General features: G+C 41.6%; 1 protein-coding gene across 2 annotated transcripts; it reads left to right on the forward strand.

Moving 5' to 3' along the window:
• Positions 1 to 1,881: 1,881 nt before the first annotated feature.
• Positions 1,882 to 14,235, forward strand: LOC105017851 (5-hydroxytryptamine receptor 1E). 2 transcript variants are annotated; one of them, XM_020056126.3, is made up of 2 exons: positions 1,882 to 2,260; positions 12,747 to 14,235. In XM_020056126.3, the coding sequence occupies exon 2, from the start codon at positions 12,840 to 12,842 to the stop codon at positions 13,968 to 13,970; it is 1,131 nt and encodes a 376-aa protein (XP_019911685.1). In that variant the 5' UTR covers positions 1,882 to 2,260; positions 12,747 to 12,839; the 3' UTR covers positions 13,971 to 14,235. The 2 variants fall into 2 exon arrangements, with proteins under 2 accessions (XP_019911685.1, XP_010881101.1); XM_010882799.4 differs by lacking the exon at positions 1,882 to 2,260 and adding an exon at positions 11,792 to 11,913.
• The last annotated feature ends 312 nt before the right edge of the window (positions 14,236 to 14,547 follow it).

A 14,547-nucleotide genomic window follows, 5' to 3' on the forward strand; every position in this document is an offset into this window, starting at 1 on the left:
CGACATACTATATTGTAGCTTACTTCAAATCACAAAACGGAAGGTGTTTCATGTATTATTTAGAATACCAAACTAATTCTCTATTACAGTTCTGTACATTTTGTATATTGGTAGTATTTTTCATTTACCTTAATTCAAACGGGTAATCCAATAAACAACAGTTTATTTTTATTGAACAAATGGCCAACTGACAATGCACATGATGATCACACATAATATATAATAGACAGACACATTTCCCCTATTTGTTGGCTATTTTTTAAAAGATAGAAAAAGATACACAGGCTTTATTTCTGTACAGGAATTCATTCTTGGTTGTCTATATACATCTTAAGTCAGTAATATGTGTTTTCAACTAAATATTTGTCATCAAGCTAGATACCAAGATATTAATGAAAGGGAACTTGTTCAATTTGTGAATTGTCCAGAGAAATTAAATGAAAATGATTTAGATCTGAGTTTTGCAATCTAGAGAATATAATGTTTGTTTTGCATTCAGCAATAATTTAAGATGTAATAGGGACTTCTGTAATGCCTGACAGTCAGACTGTGAGTAGGCAACAGCTACTAAGCTACAGAAAGTGCAGTGGAATATAATACAGTATCATTAACATAAAAATGAATGTTACCATTTTTCTCTGCATCTCCATTATAATTCATAACCAGTGTATAACCAGTGTAATATATAACCAGTGTAACCAGTGTAAATAACCAGCACACTCGCATGCACCTCACGAAATTCAGATCTGACCCCTTCAGCCACATAGCCTGAGTACCATCACTCAGATAATCCTCAAAGCCTAGGCAGGCAGCATCATTAAGGCCTAACCACCTCAACTTGCTCATTTAGAGTGAATGATCGACAGTGTTAAAGGCCTTTGACAGGTCCACACACAAAGAGGCACAGATCAGCTTTTCGTCAAATTGTGAACGCCAAGTTGTTACTAGTTCCTCCGGTGCCCCTCGACTGCGGCCGCATTAGTTTCGAATCCGGGCCCCGCCATTGCAGAGGAAACTCTGCAAAGAGATAACAAAGTATGCTACAATGTGATACTCACAGACGTACGCCCTAAAATTTGACGCAATCCTGTGAAATCAAAACTGGTTATAATCTAACTGTAAAACAAATGTTTCACTAATTGGCTGGTGCATTACTCAAGGCAAAGAGAGATCAGTGCAGTAGTTGTTTCTTAGCCATGTGCCACACTACACTTGGGTATCACTAGGAAATCTTTCAGACGCTCTTACCCAGCCACTTACTGCCTTTCCACACTGGTACTGAAATCGATGTCATATAACCCTGGCTGTAGGTGGCATCCCTCTTCACCATCTGAGCTTCACAGGACCACCACACAACCTAATGCTGGTGTATATACATGTCGAAATTGGCAACCTCTTGTTGATGTCCTGTGTGTGGTTGTGCCTTCCTTTAAGTTGTCTTGCCAAACAATTAGTGAAAATGACAAGCCGAAAAGAGCGCCAGCAGATCTGGGACTGGGCAGTGAATCAGTCACACAGGACGTACAAACCTACATATAGTCCATCTGATTAAAAGACCTGGGATTAGTGTCTCAGTGATATTGATAGGCCTAAATATGCTGTATGTCCTCAGATGTTGCTCTCCAATGGGCTTAAAGATGTTCTCGTGGGATTTTGGTCCTTATCACCAGACCTCAATTCCTACTTTACACAGGCCTATTAATTTTATCAGTGAAATGTGTAGAGTTGGACATACTCCTTAGTGGACAGACACAGTGCCTTCCCGTTGTCTAACTGCTATATTGCGTTGTAATGCTGAACAGATTTTGGCAAAAAGCGCCCCCTAGTGTTACAGTGCTTTAAATTTCGGTTTTTGGTTATACCCACAGCCGACGTTGATGTTAAGGTGACGAAACCAAAAGCAGCCAAGTGGCTGTAGAAATTGGCAGAATGATTTGCATGCGTTCTCCCGATGAACTTGACAGTTTTATAACAATGCGATCGGTGCAGAGCTATGTCCAATTCGACTCTAATGGCCCGGTTTATTCCAAGGAACTACGGACCCGCATTGGAAAATCTTCGGTGGGCAAATGTGAGGACACCTGATGAAGGGTTCTGTGCGTGCAATCAAGCCGCGGGAAATTGGGCTAAAAAAAAATCCCCCGCCTGGTTGAAGTCTACATACGTGCAGCAGAGATTACAGGACGGACGGTTTGGCTCTATCCATTTACATGAATAATGGGAAATGACAGTCCAAAAGAGTTTGGAAAAACAAACCACGGTAAGTGATGCGCGGCGCCCAAAACTCACCTACAGTTCTTAATGAGCGCACGCGTACCATTGTGTTATGGAGTTGACTGTAGACTGACCATTCACAATTTTCTCTAACTGAATTGTCAGTTAATGTTGGTATAATTGCTGATCGACTGCTATTATTACATTTACAATAGCGACAGTGAAAATGACTTAAAAATGTCTGACTTTTTCTAATAGTAGCAATACCTATATTTTAGCTTATACAGCTCAGTTACTTATTGAACTTCAAGGTCGAAAAACGAAGTCGGTCAGTTTTCTCCTTCAGGGAATACATTTTATTTCATTGGATGTATATTTGCTCATGCAGATCTAGGAAAATGTTTCGAGGGTGTTGGCCTATCTTTCCAGAAAAACAAAAACTGAAGTTAAATGTTTTTAATTGAATAATGCTTAACAGAATGCCTTTGACAAGTATAGCGACTCCTGTTTAAGAAGTAGGCTAGGCTACAGGCTATCTATTCCATATCACTAAAATCCCATTGCTTATTGAAAGGTTGTAGATTATAATTTATCATAATTAAATATAAAATGACATATTTCTCCATTTGTTAAATATGAAATATAAATTTTGTCCTTTGGACAATTTAGAACATTAAGAGCTTTGTGCAATATAAATTCCACGTGATTAGGCCTATTGAAAATGAATGAAAATTACACTGTAGTATATGTGGCTACACGAGAAAAATATAGCAGTTGGCTCAGTGTAACTGCAGTACGAAACGGCCTCCCATATGACGCAGCGGTGTAAAGCTCTCATTCGTAGCAACCTGGCTGACCACCACAGTCTTGGTTCAAGCCTTGACCGTGCCACAACTGACGAGTGGTTTTGTAGCCCACTGAGAGATGCAAATTGGCCAGCATCGCCCGGTGAGTGGGGAGGCATCGCCAGCAGGAATTTCCTGGTGTCTTGGTGTTCTAGCTCCGGGCGCCTGCAAAGCTGAGTTCGTCAGGTGAGTGAGCGCTCCCTAGTGCAGTACGTACAACATCCAAATGGCTAGGGAAAAGTTTGCCTTGATCTTCTACTCTCCGGAATCAGTTGGGAATTGTTGGAATTAGACGTGGCTTTAAGAACAATTGGATATAACGAAAAGTGGGAGAATGAAAGGGAGATATGAAATGATGTGAAAGGGGGGGGGAAATGGGGTAAAACAAAAATATTTGATTGCAGTCATTACACTGCAATTTTCAAATTTAGTTGACTGCTATTATACTTTAACTGAAGTTTGCAACTGTATTTCACATGTCAGTTTCAAACGACATTGCACCATGAGGAATTGTACAGAAACATAGAACTCTGCACACCATTTCCCAAATTGCAAAGTGTGCAATGGAGTATGTATATGTACTTTTACTAGGCTATCTGTGTGCAGGGGCTGTGGGTGGTAGGCCCATCACCAATTACATGTGTTTGTGTTCGGTTAGCTACGTTAATGTTGGTTAAGTTGACAAGACAGAGAATGCAATATGAGCATCTAAGAATAAACGTATATACTAACATTGGTGGCATCAGGAGATTTCTGCTGGAAATAAATACTTTTTTTTTATAGGGATGCGATTGATATAGATCCTCAGATATTCAATTTGCAGAGATTAACTCTCTCATTCCATCCTGGTTATCTGAACAGGAAGTGATACCACTGGAACCGAATTATTTTGCAGATGACAGCTGAAGTACAGAAACGACAGAATTATAGAATGTACAGAATTCAAAATACAAGCAGAAACAAAGACACACAAATTGATGATAGGAAGGCATTAGGCTTTCACACAAATTATATAACGTTGTGATTTCGGTCCAGATGATCAGGATCAGTCATTATTCACACTTAGTTCACACATGGCTCTTTGCAATGTCTGACAGCTGCACTTTATTAAGCTACTCTACAGCTTGAAGTCCGTCCCAATTGGCACCCTATACCCAACAAAATAGTGCGTCTGACCAGCAGGGATCCTTGGGCTCTGGTTGAAAGTGATGCACTATGCAGGTATTAAGGGTCCTTTTGGGATGCGACCATCTCTCTTCAGTCCCTTGCTCTGGCATTTAAAGGCCCACTCCAGCCATTTAGCACTTTTTTATTCTTACCATATCATAGGTTTCACTTATTCTAATGTTATGTCCCTTATGTAATGTAACATTACATTATAAACACCTGGTTGGACTGGGGCAAGTGAAATCCCATGTTAATGTCCTGGTTGCTATGTTAATGTCCTAAATTCTACATAGTTCACTTAATGTCTGTTCAAGCAGACAAGCATTGAATAGGAATCATCCTGCCTCAGTTGCTCTGTGAACATTCGGTGTATCGTCTATATATATATATATATATATATATATAGAGAGAGAGAGAGAGAGAGAAACTCATCATTAAGTGACTAACTTTACTTCTCTGGATTGGAGAGAGTTGATTAGAAAGGGAACTGTTGTTGCTGTAATCTACCTATTTTCCACATGGAGAATAAACTTTACATACAGCTCCTTCAAAGGGATATAACATTTTTGAGCATGTTAAATCAAATGTTTCTCTTACTTTTGGTGATGAAATCACTTCAGCAAGTATGGTGTGTAATTGCCCTTTAATCGCATGTCTGGCCCTTCAATTGTGCATGCAGGAACAAAAAAAGAGTGTGCTGATTTTGGATGTATCCTTAGCCTGCTGCTGCTATTTCAGACAAATTAACCATATACACAAATAATGTACTCACTGTATTTTACTGGGAAGCCTACGTTGCAATTTTGAGAAGATCCTCTGAATGTTTAAAGTGTTTCTGTCAACCCGCAAGACATGTTTATCATTGTTAGCAACCGCACACAGAAAGGGCAACATGCTGGAAATGAATTTCCAGGTATTGTATTAAGTTTGGCTTTTTAAACCAATAATGACTAAACAGGGGTTGGGTAAGGCCAAGGTTGCATTGATTAAATTGTAGCCGTGAGCCTGCAATTTCGGATACTTCCCAAACCGTTGGGACAAGAGAGACCGTTAGTAACAGTTAGTAGCTTTTTGCGTTACTATTAACCAAGTAACCAGCTTTGGTGTGACTGGGAGTGAATGGTAGCAGAACAAACATATCACCATCATAATGAAAAAGGAACACAGTCGTAAAACAATTGCTTTACTATGACTGGGCTACATTGGACGTTTACATTTTTTCCCTACAGCACAGCCGGTTTTCAGTGATAGTTCTGTGGAATGTCGCAATGCGAACACTTCTGTGTGGAATCTGAAGTTGTCTAAACCTTTGTGTAGCGTTGTTGAACCTCGTGCTTAAGGCCCTATGTACCCTAATGTTAATGTATTGATAAGACCTTTTCATATCTGAGATTCGGCCAGACGGCTAAGACAATAGCCTCAACAACAAACAGCCTATGAGTGTTGCTGAAGCGGAAACTGCTGCTACATCTGAGATCTGAGAGGATTGTTCTGTCTCCTTTTGTCATCCTGTACACAATACCATAACACATGCGGCATCACTTCAACCAGGTTGCTCGCTGGTTTACAGGAAGCAGCCGATGTCATGGTTCATTCCTAGTATTACCCGAGGAAGGCCACAAAAAACCGAGATACTCTGCCAGCTCGCTTCAGCAGTCAGGCAAAAATCAATACCGTCATACTATTTTTCCTTCCGAGGCGCCATTTAGTACATCAGTCGAGACTGATGACTCGTGGCCTTGCTTTCTGTCGATCGTCGTTCTTAATCACCACATAAAATAAACTCCTCACTCTAGCAATCCTTTTATAGTGTCAGACGATCACAGGCCAAGGTTTTCTCTTGGGGTGTCTCTGTCGTTTGGGATTCTGTGGAGGATATAGTCAAGAGATAAAGGAAGAGAAATTGCAGCAAGAGTTGAAAAATGTACTAACAAAGAAGAAAAAAAAAACAGACGAGTCGAGAAACACCAATGGCTTAAAACGAGGTTGCTGTATAATTGCCAATCCAATTAAAATATTGACATCCACACAAAGCAACGGTGATTGATTATGTATTCATGTCTGTAATTCCTGTTCTGTGCGGTTTGGTTGTGTCACTTGCAGGTTGAGGATGCCCTGAATGACAAAGAACTAGAGGTAACAAGATTATAATTTTTATCATGAAACCAAACCTTCCCATCCAATGAAACAAACAGTATCAAGTGCATACATTATTTCATTCCTCACACTGGCCACCGATGGGAATCGAACCCACAACCCTAGTGTTTCAAGTATGATTCTCTTCCAACTGAGCTGCATGGCTCTCTGAACAAAACTGCAACATTGAACAGAGACATTTGAAAACAAAGTCTCACTTCATGTATCCCTGTGGAGCTGTGCAGTGTTTCATGTGAGATGCCTACCACCAGAGTTGCTTCAGTGTACACATCAAAATTGCTAATGCGAAGTTACACCTCACTTATCCATTTCTCCGAGTTATTAAATAAAACGGTGGAAGTCACACAGGACATGTGTGACATTCAGTAATAGCAGAAACTGCAGCTCGCGGGGGTGCTATCACGCCAACATGGGGGCCTTCTGCCCCCACAGAACACCCAATTTGCCCATGCCAAAAGAGAGAGAGAGAAGCATCAGGGAAGCAGTCTAGTCTCAATTCGCTTCTTAAAAGGCTCCATCCTCAAGCGTTCCCACTGGTCGCTATATTACCTGTTCTTATCAGCCTGAGAAAATGATATTTACGTTTATGGTGTTGCGCGTGATTCGGGGGTGAAATATAGGCCAGGTGTTTACTCCAGGCGTTTATTTCTGCTGACAGCCGGAAATTTTTTTGTTGAAGTCTTCTCTTGGAGATCTAGGAATACAGACGTATAGTGTTTTCATATTCAGGATCACGCTCTTGACAAAGAATCTTGTCATACACAGCCTTTCAATAGCTTATGTAGTCCCTCACTGCACTCCAAACACGAACTAGGTAGCCCCTAAGCACTAACCCATGGCACTTTCCCGTCGACATCGGATGCAGTTTTAATTACCTAAAGTGCTGGTCCAATTCACAAAAAGCTGTGAATTGGGCCCATGGTTTAGCCTGAGGTGAGGCTAAACCATATCACCCCCAATTCAATGCGAACTGAAGTCACGTCTGTAACGCTTGTGGTCGTGAAGTGTAAAATTCTAATCAACACAACTACATTTTGGTGTCAGACTCCTCGTGAGGTGTGTAGCTAGGTGGGGAACTCCACAGAGAATCAGCCAACTCACTTCCAACACGTGCAATTGCAAGTATACTCAGATGTGACTGCGTAAAAAACATAATTTAAGGGCTGAGGTTGTAGGTTTTTGGGGCTGTCTACACCGCCCCTTTCCTCCTCCGCCAATGCTCAGCTTAGGGGAAGCAGTTTGCCCCATACTTAATCTACTTCCAGTTCATTTGTATCCGTCATGCAGATTTCACCTCGCCATGATACATCCCATTTGGAGCCTCTCTTTTCTGTGTCATAAATGGCACCATATTCCCATTGTAATGCCCTAGTCTGCCTACCTTGACCAGAGCTGCGCAATACTCATTACCAGAGCTCTGGTCAAAAGTACACAATAAATAAGGAATAGGGGGCATTAGGGATGTGCCCGCTCTCTGTCCCCTAATGGGCAGAATGCATTCAGAGCTGGGTGGGGGTATGGAAGTGCCAATATTATGCCTGGATGTTGTAGCATGTCCAATTGGATGTGAAATTTAAATGGACATACTGCTGACCTTCCCTCGTTATACTTCCATTTCTATTTCCTGTCACCTCTTTTCTGAGAGAGTTATTGGTCCCTGTCATTTTTAGGGATCAGGTGGCAATTTCTCTGCCGGTCTAGCTTAATTGCCCTCATTGATTTAACATGAATGTTCCTTTCTCTGGCAATGGGATCACTGGGAACATGTTTGAAGGATAGAATCGGACTAGTGTTGGCTAGGATCGATTTACGGTATGTTGATGATGGACTTTGTGAGACAGGTCCAAAGGGACCGGGCGTTTTTTTAATTTATTATAACGCAGGATCACAATTGCAATCTCCACTTTATAGAGACCATCGATTTCTCCGGCGTGATGACAGCCCAGTAATAGCATCATCGAGACCTCTTTACTGTGACATCTCTGGCTCCCAACAAAATTAATCTCAGTCAGGAGTCAGTAAGTGATTTAGATTTAGACATTGAATACATCAAAGCTTTAAAACCCAATGATTTTGTCCATAAAGACATCCTACTCCCTCTGGTGCCCAAAGCTCTATGGTCCATGATAAATGTCAATGCACTAGGAATTATGGTCATTTGTCTGTGCTCTTAATTGTAGTAATTGGCCTTTTCCCTCCTGTGAATTATTGTACTTTACTCAATGGATTTTGAGATCTGTTTATTCAAGCAATGACAAAAGAAAACATATATGGAAATAAAATGGATAATATACACAAAATACCTTACAGACAAAACCAAAACAAACAGCATGAAGACAAAATGTTAAACAGACACAAGCCAAGAGTACATTTTGTAAAAGGTTATTTTGGAGATTACTACAGTCCCTTGTGTTGCCCATGTAATCATTTAACTTCATAGCAGATAGCAGCAGACACCCCTTTAAAATACAGATTGAGTCAGTCTGCTTCCAGAATAGCTGCAGAAAATAGCCCCGTTCTCAAGCTTAACAGGAATGTCTGTGAATGTACATTTAACAGCGATAAGATAACGTTTCAACAATGTATTTGTTCTCCTTGATATTGGGAATAGTGAGTGTGTAGTGGATCTTGTTACAGATGTCAGGCCGTACCTCCTCGCAGAATTCTGTGGCTTAGTCAATTCCCACATCCTTTGAAGGGGGATGTAAGAGGATTCACACTGATCGGATGAGATGCAGTAAGTCTTAGCAATTAGTACTTTGATGGATTCAAAGTAGAAATAATGTATTCCTAGTAAGAATCAATTTGTTTTTTTAAGTCAAAGGGCAGATTGACCACTACTCATCCGGTAGCTGGCTGTAAAACCAGACATACATTTAATGTACTAAAGTTGTCCTTGTACCAAGTGAAGCAAACTCAATATCATTAAACGGACTGAATAATAGTGGATTCACTGGATTCACAACACAGTATCATATAATATTTAGTGAATATTCAACTCTTTCCAGTGGCTTTTCTGCATTTAACCACATAGATTGTGTTCCTGTATGGAAAATAGAAATTTAGGGCAGAAGTAAAATAAAAAAATCAATATCTAGTAAGAATCTGTTAAGATACCTAATGAATGACATATCTAATCTCATTATACATACCCTCCCTGGCTGAATTACCCAACAGTTCCACAGAAATAGTAATTAAATACATTTACAAACTGTTTTTCACAGCAGTCACAATGTGAATCCCATTAGCAGAAGTCATCAGTGTTCCACCTAATCGTGACAATATCAGTTGACAATTCAGAATGATTAGGACAATTTAGCATTAGGTAATGCAATAATCAATACTGAGAGTTTAAAAATAGAAAAGATACCAAGGAGTCCAGCCTACACTTATTTCAAAAGTGGATTACAGGAAAGACAGATGTAGTGAAATAAATCTGATCGATGTTTACAGGCAGTGGCTTGGTCGCATCCGACTGTCTGTCTGTTTCTAGAACAGTGTTCCGGAGAAGAGATGAAATGTGTGTTTTAAGCAAGGTTCACTCCATGACACTTAGCATTGGGACTGTTGCCATGGTCATGTAGGCCGGTGGTGCTGAGCAGTGATCTGTCGAAACATTACTGTAGCTCCGTGGCGTGGCTGTCTAACAGGAATAACTTTTACACACTGCATCAGGGAAGAGTTGAAAAAACATTGCTTTCCATTAAGTGCAAAGAATGAAGATTATTTATGCTGTCCGACGCAAAAGATTGTGCCGTTAGTATTGGAGTAATGACAGGGAAAACAGTTATCACAAAATGGTGACTTATGTGACTTTGCGAGACTAATTTATGCTCAGTGATTCTTCATCCTACTTAAATTAGCACTCTATACATTATGCTTCAATGTGCAGCTGGCCCTTTTATTTAAAACTACCCAAATTCAGGATTTGTGCCCATTTTTAGAAAGATCATCATTGGATGTGTGCTATTGCAGCTGGCCTCAGTAATGGTTTAGCTCATATTTTAAGCGTCCACTTAGGCAGGTAATGATCAGCTTAGGACATGCTGAAGAGATGTGGAACATCAATTTGGTCTCTGAAACAAAGATTTTGCAATACATTTTTAGGTACTTTATGCTCTGCCGAGGAAATATTAAACGCTTCTGAAATTACGATTCAAATTCCATTGTGACTGAGTCTTACAGTGAAATTGCTAGACTCAGTGAGCAAACACATCAATAGGCGAAGGTTATTGCATGGTGTATGAAATAGAGTTGGGTGGTCTAAACAACACGGACAGATTCGATTTAAATATACTTAGAAGTACTAGGAAGTGATGGCAGCGTTGGAGACGTGGGGTCATTCCTCGGGGGAGGTACAGCACACTAACGCGTAAGGCGAGTCAAATTGCATTTTCAGAACTGTGTCAATGAAAGGAAACGGGTGTCTTTTTTCCTTCCTAACGGACGATACACGCAAAACACGATTACACGCATGAAGTAAAGGCCCGTCATTTCCCACCGAGTGATATCGTCGTTGAGCCTAGGCGTAATCACAAGGAACAGGGGGAGGCATTTTGAAGGACATCTCACTGGTTGCAGTCTACAGATGATTAGCCTGAATAACATAAAAAATGCAATATTCACATGTGTCCTTTCAAGTCCTTTTAATGAAGGAACACACACCTACCAGGTGCACCATAAACGACTGTGACTAATGCCTGTATTTCAGTCAAATATTAGTCTCAAAGGAATGCAATCAGCTGTCTTGACTACAGTATACCCTATTTCACAATACGACAGGGGTGTTTGTGAGACCTTACACCTCTGAAATGGCTTTTCTTATCCCAGTCGGTAGCTACATTAAGGAAGCTCTGGATGGCTCTTGTGGGAAGGCAATAAGATGTATTGCCCACACACCATTATATTCAATTAAGGAGGGCCTGCATGAGGAAGGCCCTAGTAATGACTACCCAATTAGATGAATAGTGAAATCCTCTTTGAAAGGTGCTTCCCAAGCCAGTTTTATAACATGTTTCAAATATATAGATAGCCCACAATTGTTGGATTAGTCACACATTTTTTTGTTCTTATCAATTCCCTCTACTCCCTCTAGCGGATTCTGTTAGTAGTTACGTCCTGTTTTACTGGCTCGTAAAAATATTTTTCAGCCCTTTTACTTAGGCAGAAAAACTGCTGACAATCTCGAAGGGATGCAAAAGACTCAATTATTCTATAATGCGTAATTACTCTAAATTATTTTAGCACTTTATTATTGACCCAAGGAGAACTGTAACTGCTAATGACCTTAGCTGCTCTTCATGTTGTGTATTCAAATACATACAGTGGTGTGGCCCACCTGTCCGTGTTTATATTGACTCAGCTGAGGTGTGCGTCAGTAGATGCAGAAGTGAACGTGCTGACAGATGCCGCTGAAATGTTCCGTCTGACTAATCCAGGAACAGTTGCGTCCCAAATAGCTTCTGTGTTCTCTGTGTGTAGAACCATGGGGTTGTGGTCTGTTCGACTCCAAAACGCAACATGGGGGAAGGTAAACACAGCATGCACATTGGCCGCATTTGATCTGTATATATGGCCCTTGTTGTGCTAAGGGTTAGACAGGACTTCTGATATTAAATCATGTTAAACTTTGATTATTCAACGTGGACTTTGCTTACGCTGTTATTAGCCACAAACCAGTGGAACGTAACAGATCAAAAGTGATACACTATGTAGGGACTAAGGTGAAATGTAATATATATATTTATATATATTATACAATACAATACTGCCAGATTAGAGTCTTATGTAATTAGAATGTAATTAGAAATCTGGTACAATAAAATATCTTTATGTGAATGGTATAATAGTGGGTAAAGGAATGTTTTAATGATCATCTTCTTTTAATTTGTTTAATTCTAGACAAAGATAGTGTGGACAATTATCAGTGTCCTCCAATTTAGGATACATCCCCTTTGGTCTACTCAGTTTGTTAAACGTCTTTCCACCTCCCACATGACAATGCAGTCTCCTTTTAAAGGGGATGATCATTAGGGTAATTTTGCATTTCTTGCCATGCAAGAAAATTAATGCAACAACAGGATGTTCGAATTAAACAATGGTATCTCTATTGAATAATCACCTCCAGTAACCAAGGGAAGCTCTGTCAATAACAATACCAGGTGAAAAATACAAACACTAATTTAGTGTTTGTCAGAGAAAACAAATGCTGTACTCTCAACAATATAGCAATTGCCAAACCTGTTTGTATAATGATGTCCAGTGGAAGTTTTATAAAGTATCAAAGCTCCCTGGTTCACTGAGGTCATTATCTGTTAAGAGATATCCACTTTCTAATATACTGTACCATATATTTTTATGCAGTGTATTACAGGGTGACCCTTGACCCGTAGTGGGCATCCTATCCCTGGGAGAGAGTCCGTCCAGCAGAAGCGGGAGAGCCAACCCTGTCTGGGGATGGAGAGGTACCTTGGAGGCAGTTCCACGGGTCCCAATGTCACCAACAGCACAGGAGCCCCAGACAGCTCTTTCCCGGGGGTGGTGTTCACGGACAGGACGGTGGTGCTGGCGGTACTCCTGGGGCTTCTTACCCTCCTCACTGCGCTGGTCAACGGTGCTGTCATCACAGCCATCTGCACAACCAGGAAGCTCCACCTGCCAGCCAACTACCTGATCTGCTCCCTGGCGCTCACCGACTTCCTCGTGGCCCTCCTGGTCATGCCGGTCAGCATCCTCTACATCGTCACGGAGACCTGGTCGTTGGGCCAGGTGGTGTGCGAGGCCTGGCTGAGTGTGGACATGACGTTCTGCACCTGCTCCATCCTGCACCTATGCGTCATAGCGCTGGACCGCTACTGGGCCATCACCAAAGCCATCGAGTACGCCCGCAAGAGGTCGGGCCGCCGGGCCGCCGTCATGGTGGGCGTCGTCTGGATCATCTCGGTCTTCATATCCATCCCGCCTCTTTTCTGGAGGCACCGGCCCGGGAGCCAGGGCCCGAAACAGTGCATCATAGAGCACGACCACGTGGGCTACACCGTCTACTCCACGTTCGGAGCGTTTTACGTACCCATGACACTCATCCTCGTCCTGTACTATAGGATTTACAGCGCGGCCAAGACGCTCTATCAGAAGCGGGGCTCGTCGAGGCATCTGAGCAGTCGGAGTGCCGAAAGCCAGAACTCTTTTAAACACTGCCGTGTGGCGCACACCTTCTGTGTGTCGGACCTCTCCACCTCAGACCCCACTCTGGAGTTTGACAGGATCAACGTGAACATCCGCATCCCTTCCTTTGAGACGGAGATGGAGGCGGCCGACGAGAGGAACCAGATTTGCACCTCCCGGGAGAGGAAGGCGGCACGTATCCTCGGTCTAATCCTGGGGGCTTTTATCCTCTGCTGGCTGCCATTTTTTTTAAAGGAGCTCCTTGTGGGCTTACAGCTCATAACTGCCTCGCCACAAGTGTCAGACTTTCTAACCTGGCTTGGCTACGTCAACTCACTCATTAACCCTCTGCTCTACACCAGCTTCAATGACGATTTCAAGTTGGCCTTTAAGAAACTGCTCAGACGAAAGCAGCGTCCGTAGGCCCTCCATAGGCTCGTATGGAACATACAGCATTGCCCCATTGAGGTTGACATTTGCATTGATGTCAGTTATCAGATGCTCTTATCCAGACTGACTTAAGGTAGTGAATGCATTAATTTACTCACTTTTTCTGTTCTGGACCTACGTGGGAATCTAACCCACAGCCCTGGCATTGCAAGCGCCAAGCTCATACCAAGGGAGCTACACAGAACCCCATCAGAGAATGTATGAAGGAAGATTCAGTGCAGTGTGTCAATTGGATATATGGCCGGTGTAATGTACTTATCTAAATAAAACGGAATATCAAATATGTGCTGCTTCCTTATCTTTTCTGTTAATGTACCAAGAATAATTAATTTAAAAAGGCTTTGTGAACTGACAACGTCTGTTAAAACATTGTTTTAACAGTACATATTCTATGTATTTCAATTTTATGTAAATGTATTTTGTTACAGTTAACCATCAAAGCCTCACATGAACTTAGTAGATTCTATGACTGTGTGTTGTCCGACCTAGGGGTTTGAAAGTGAACGGTAATGCACTGAACTGAACACCATTCCTGTCTTTGCCTGATGGG

Source organism: Esox lucius, chromosome 18 (genome assembly GCF_011004845.1).
Source record: "Esox lucius isolate fEsoLuc1 chromosome 18, fEsoLuc1.pri, whole genome shotgun sequence".
NCBI classification, from domain to species: Eukaryota; Metazoa; Chordata; class Actinopteri; order Esociformes; family Esocidae; genus Esox; species Esox lucius.

Bases quoted from the DNA above. Each gene is read 5' to 3' on its own strand.
- LOC105017851 (XM_020056126.3), top strand. From the start codon at position 12,840: ATGGAGAGGTACCTTGGAGGCAGTTCCACGGGTCCCAATGTCACCAAC.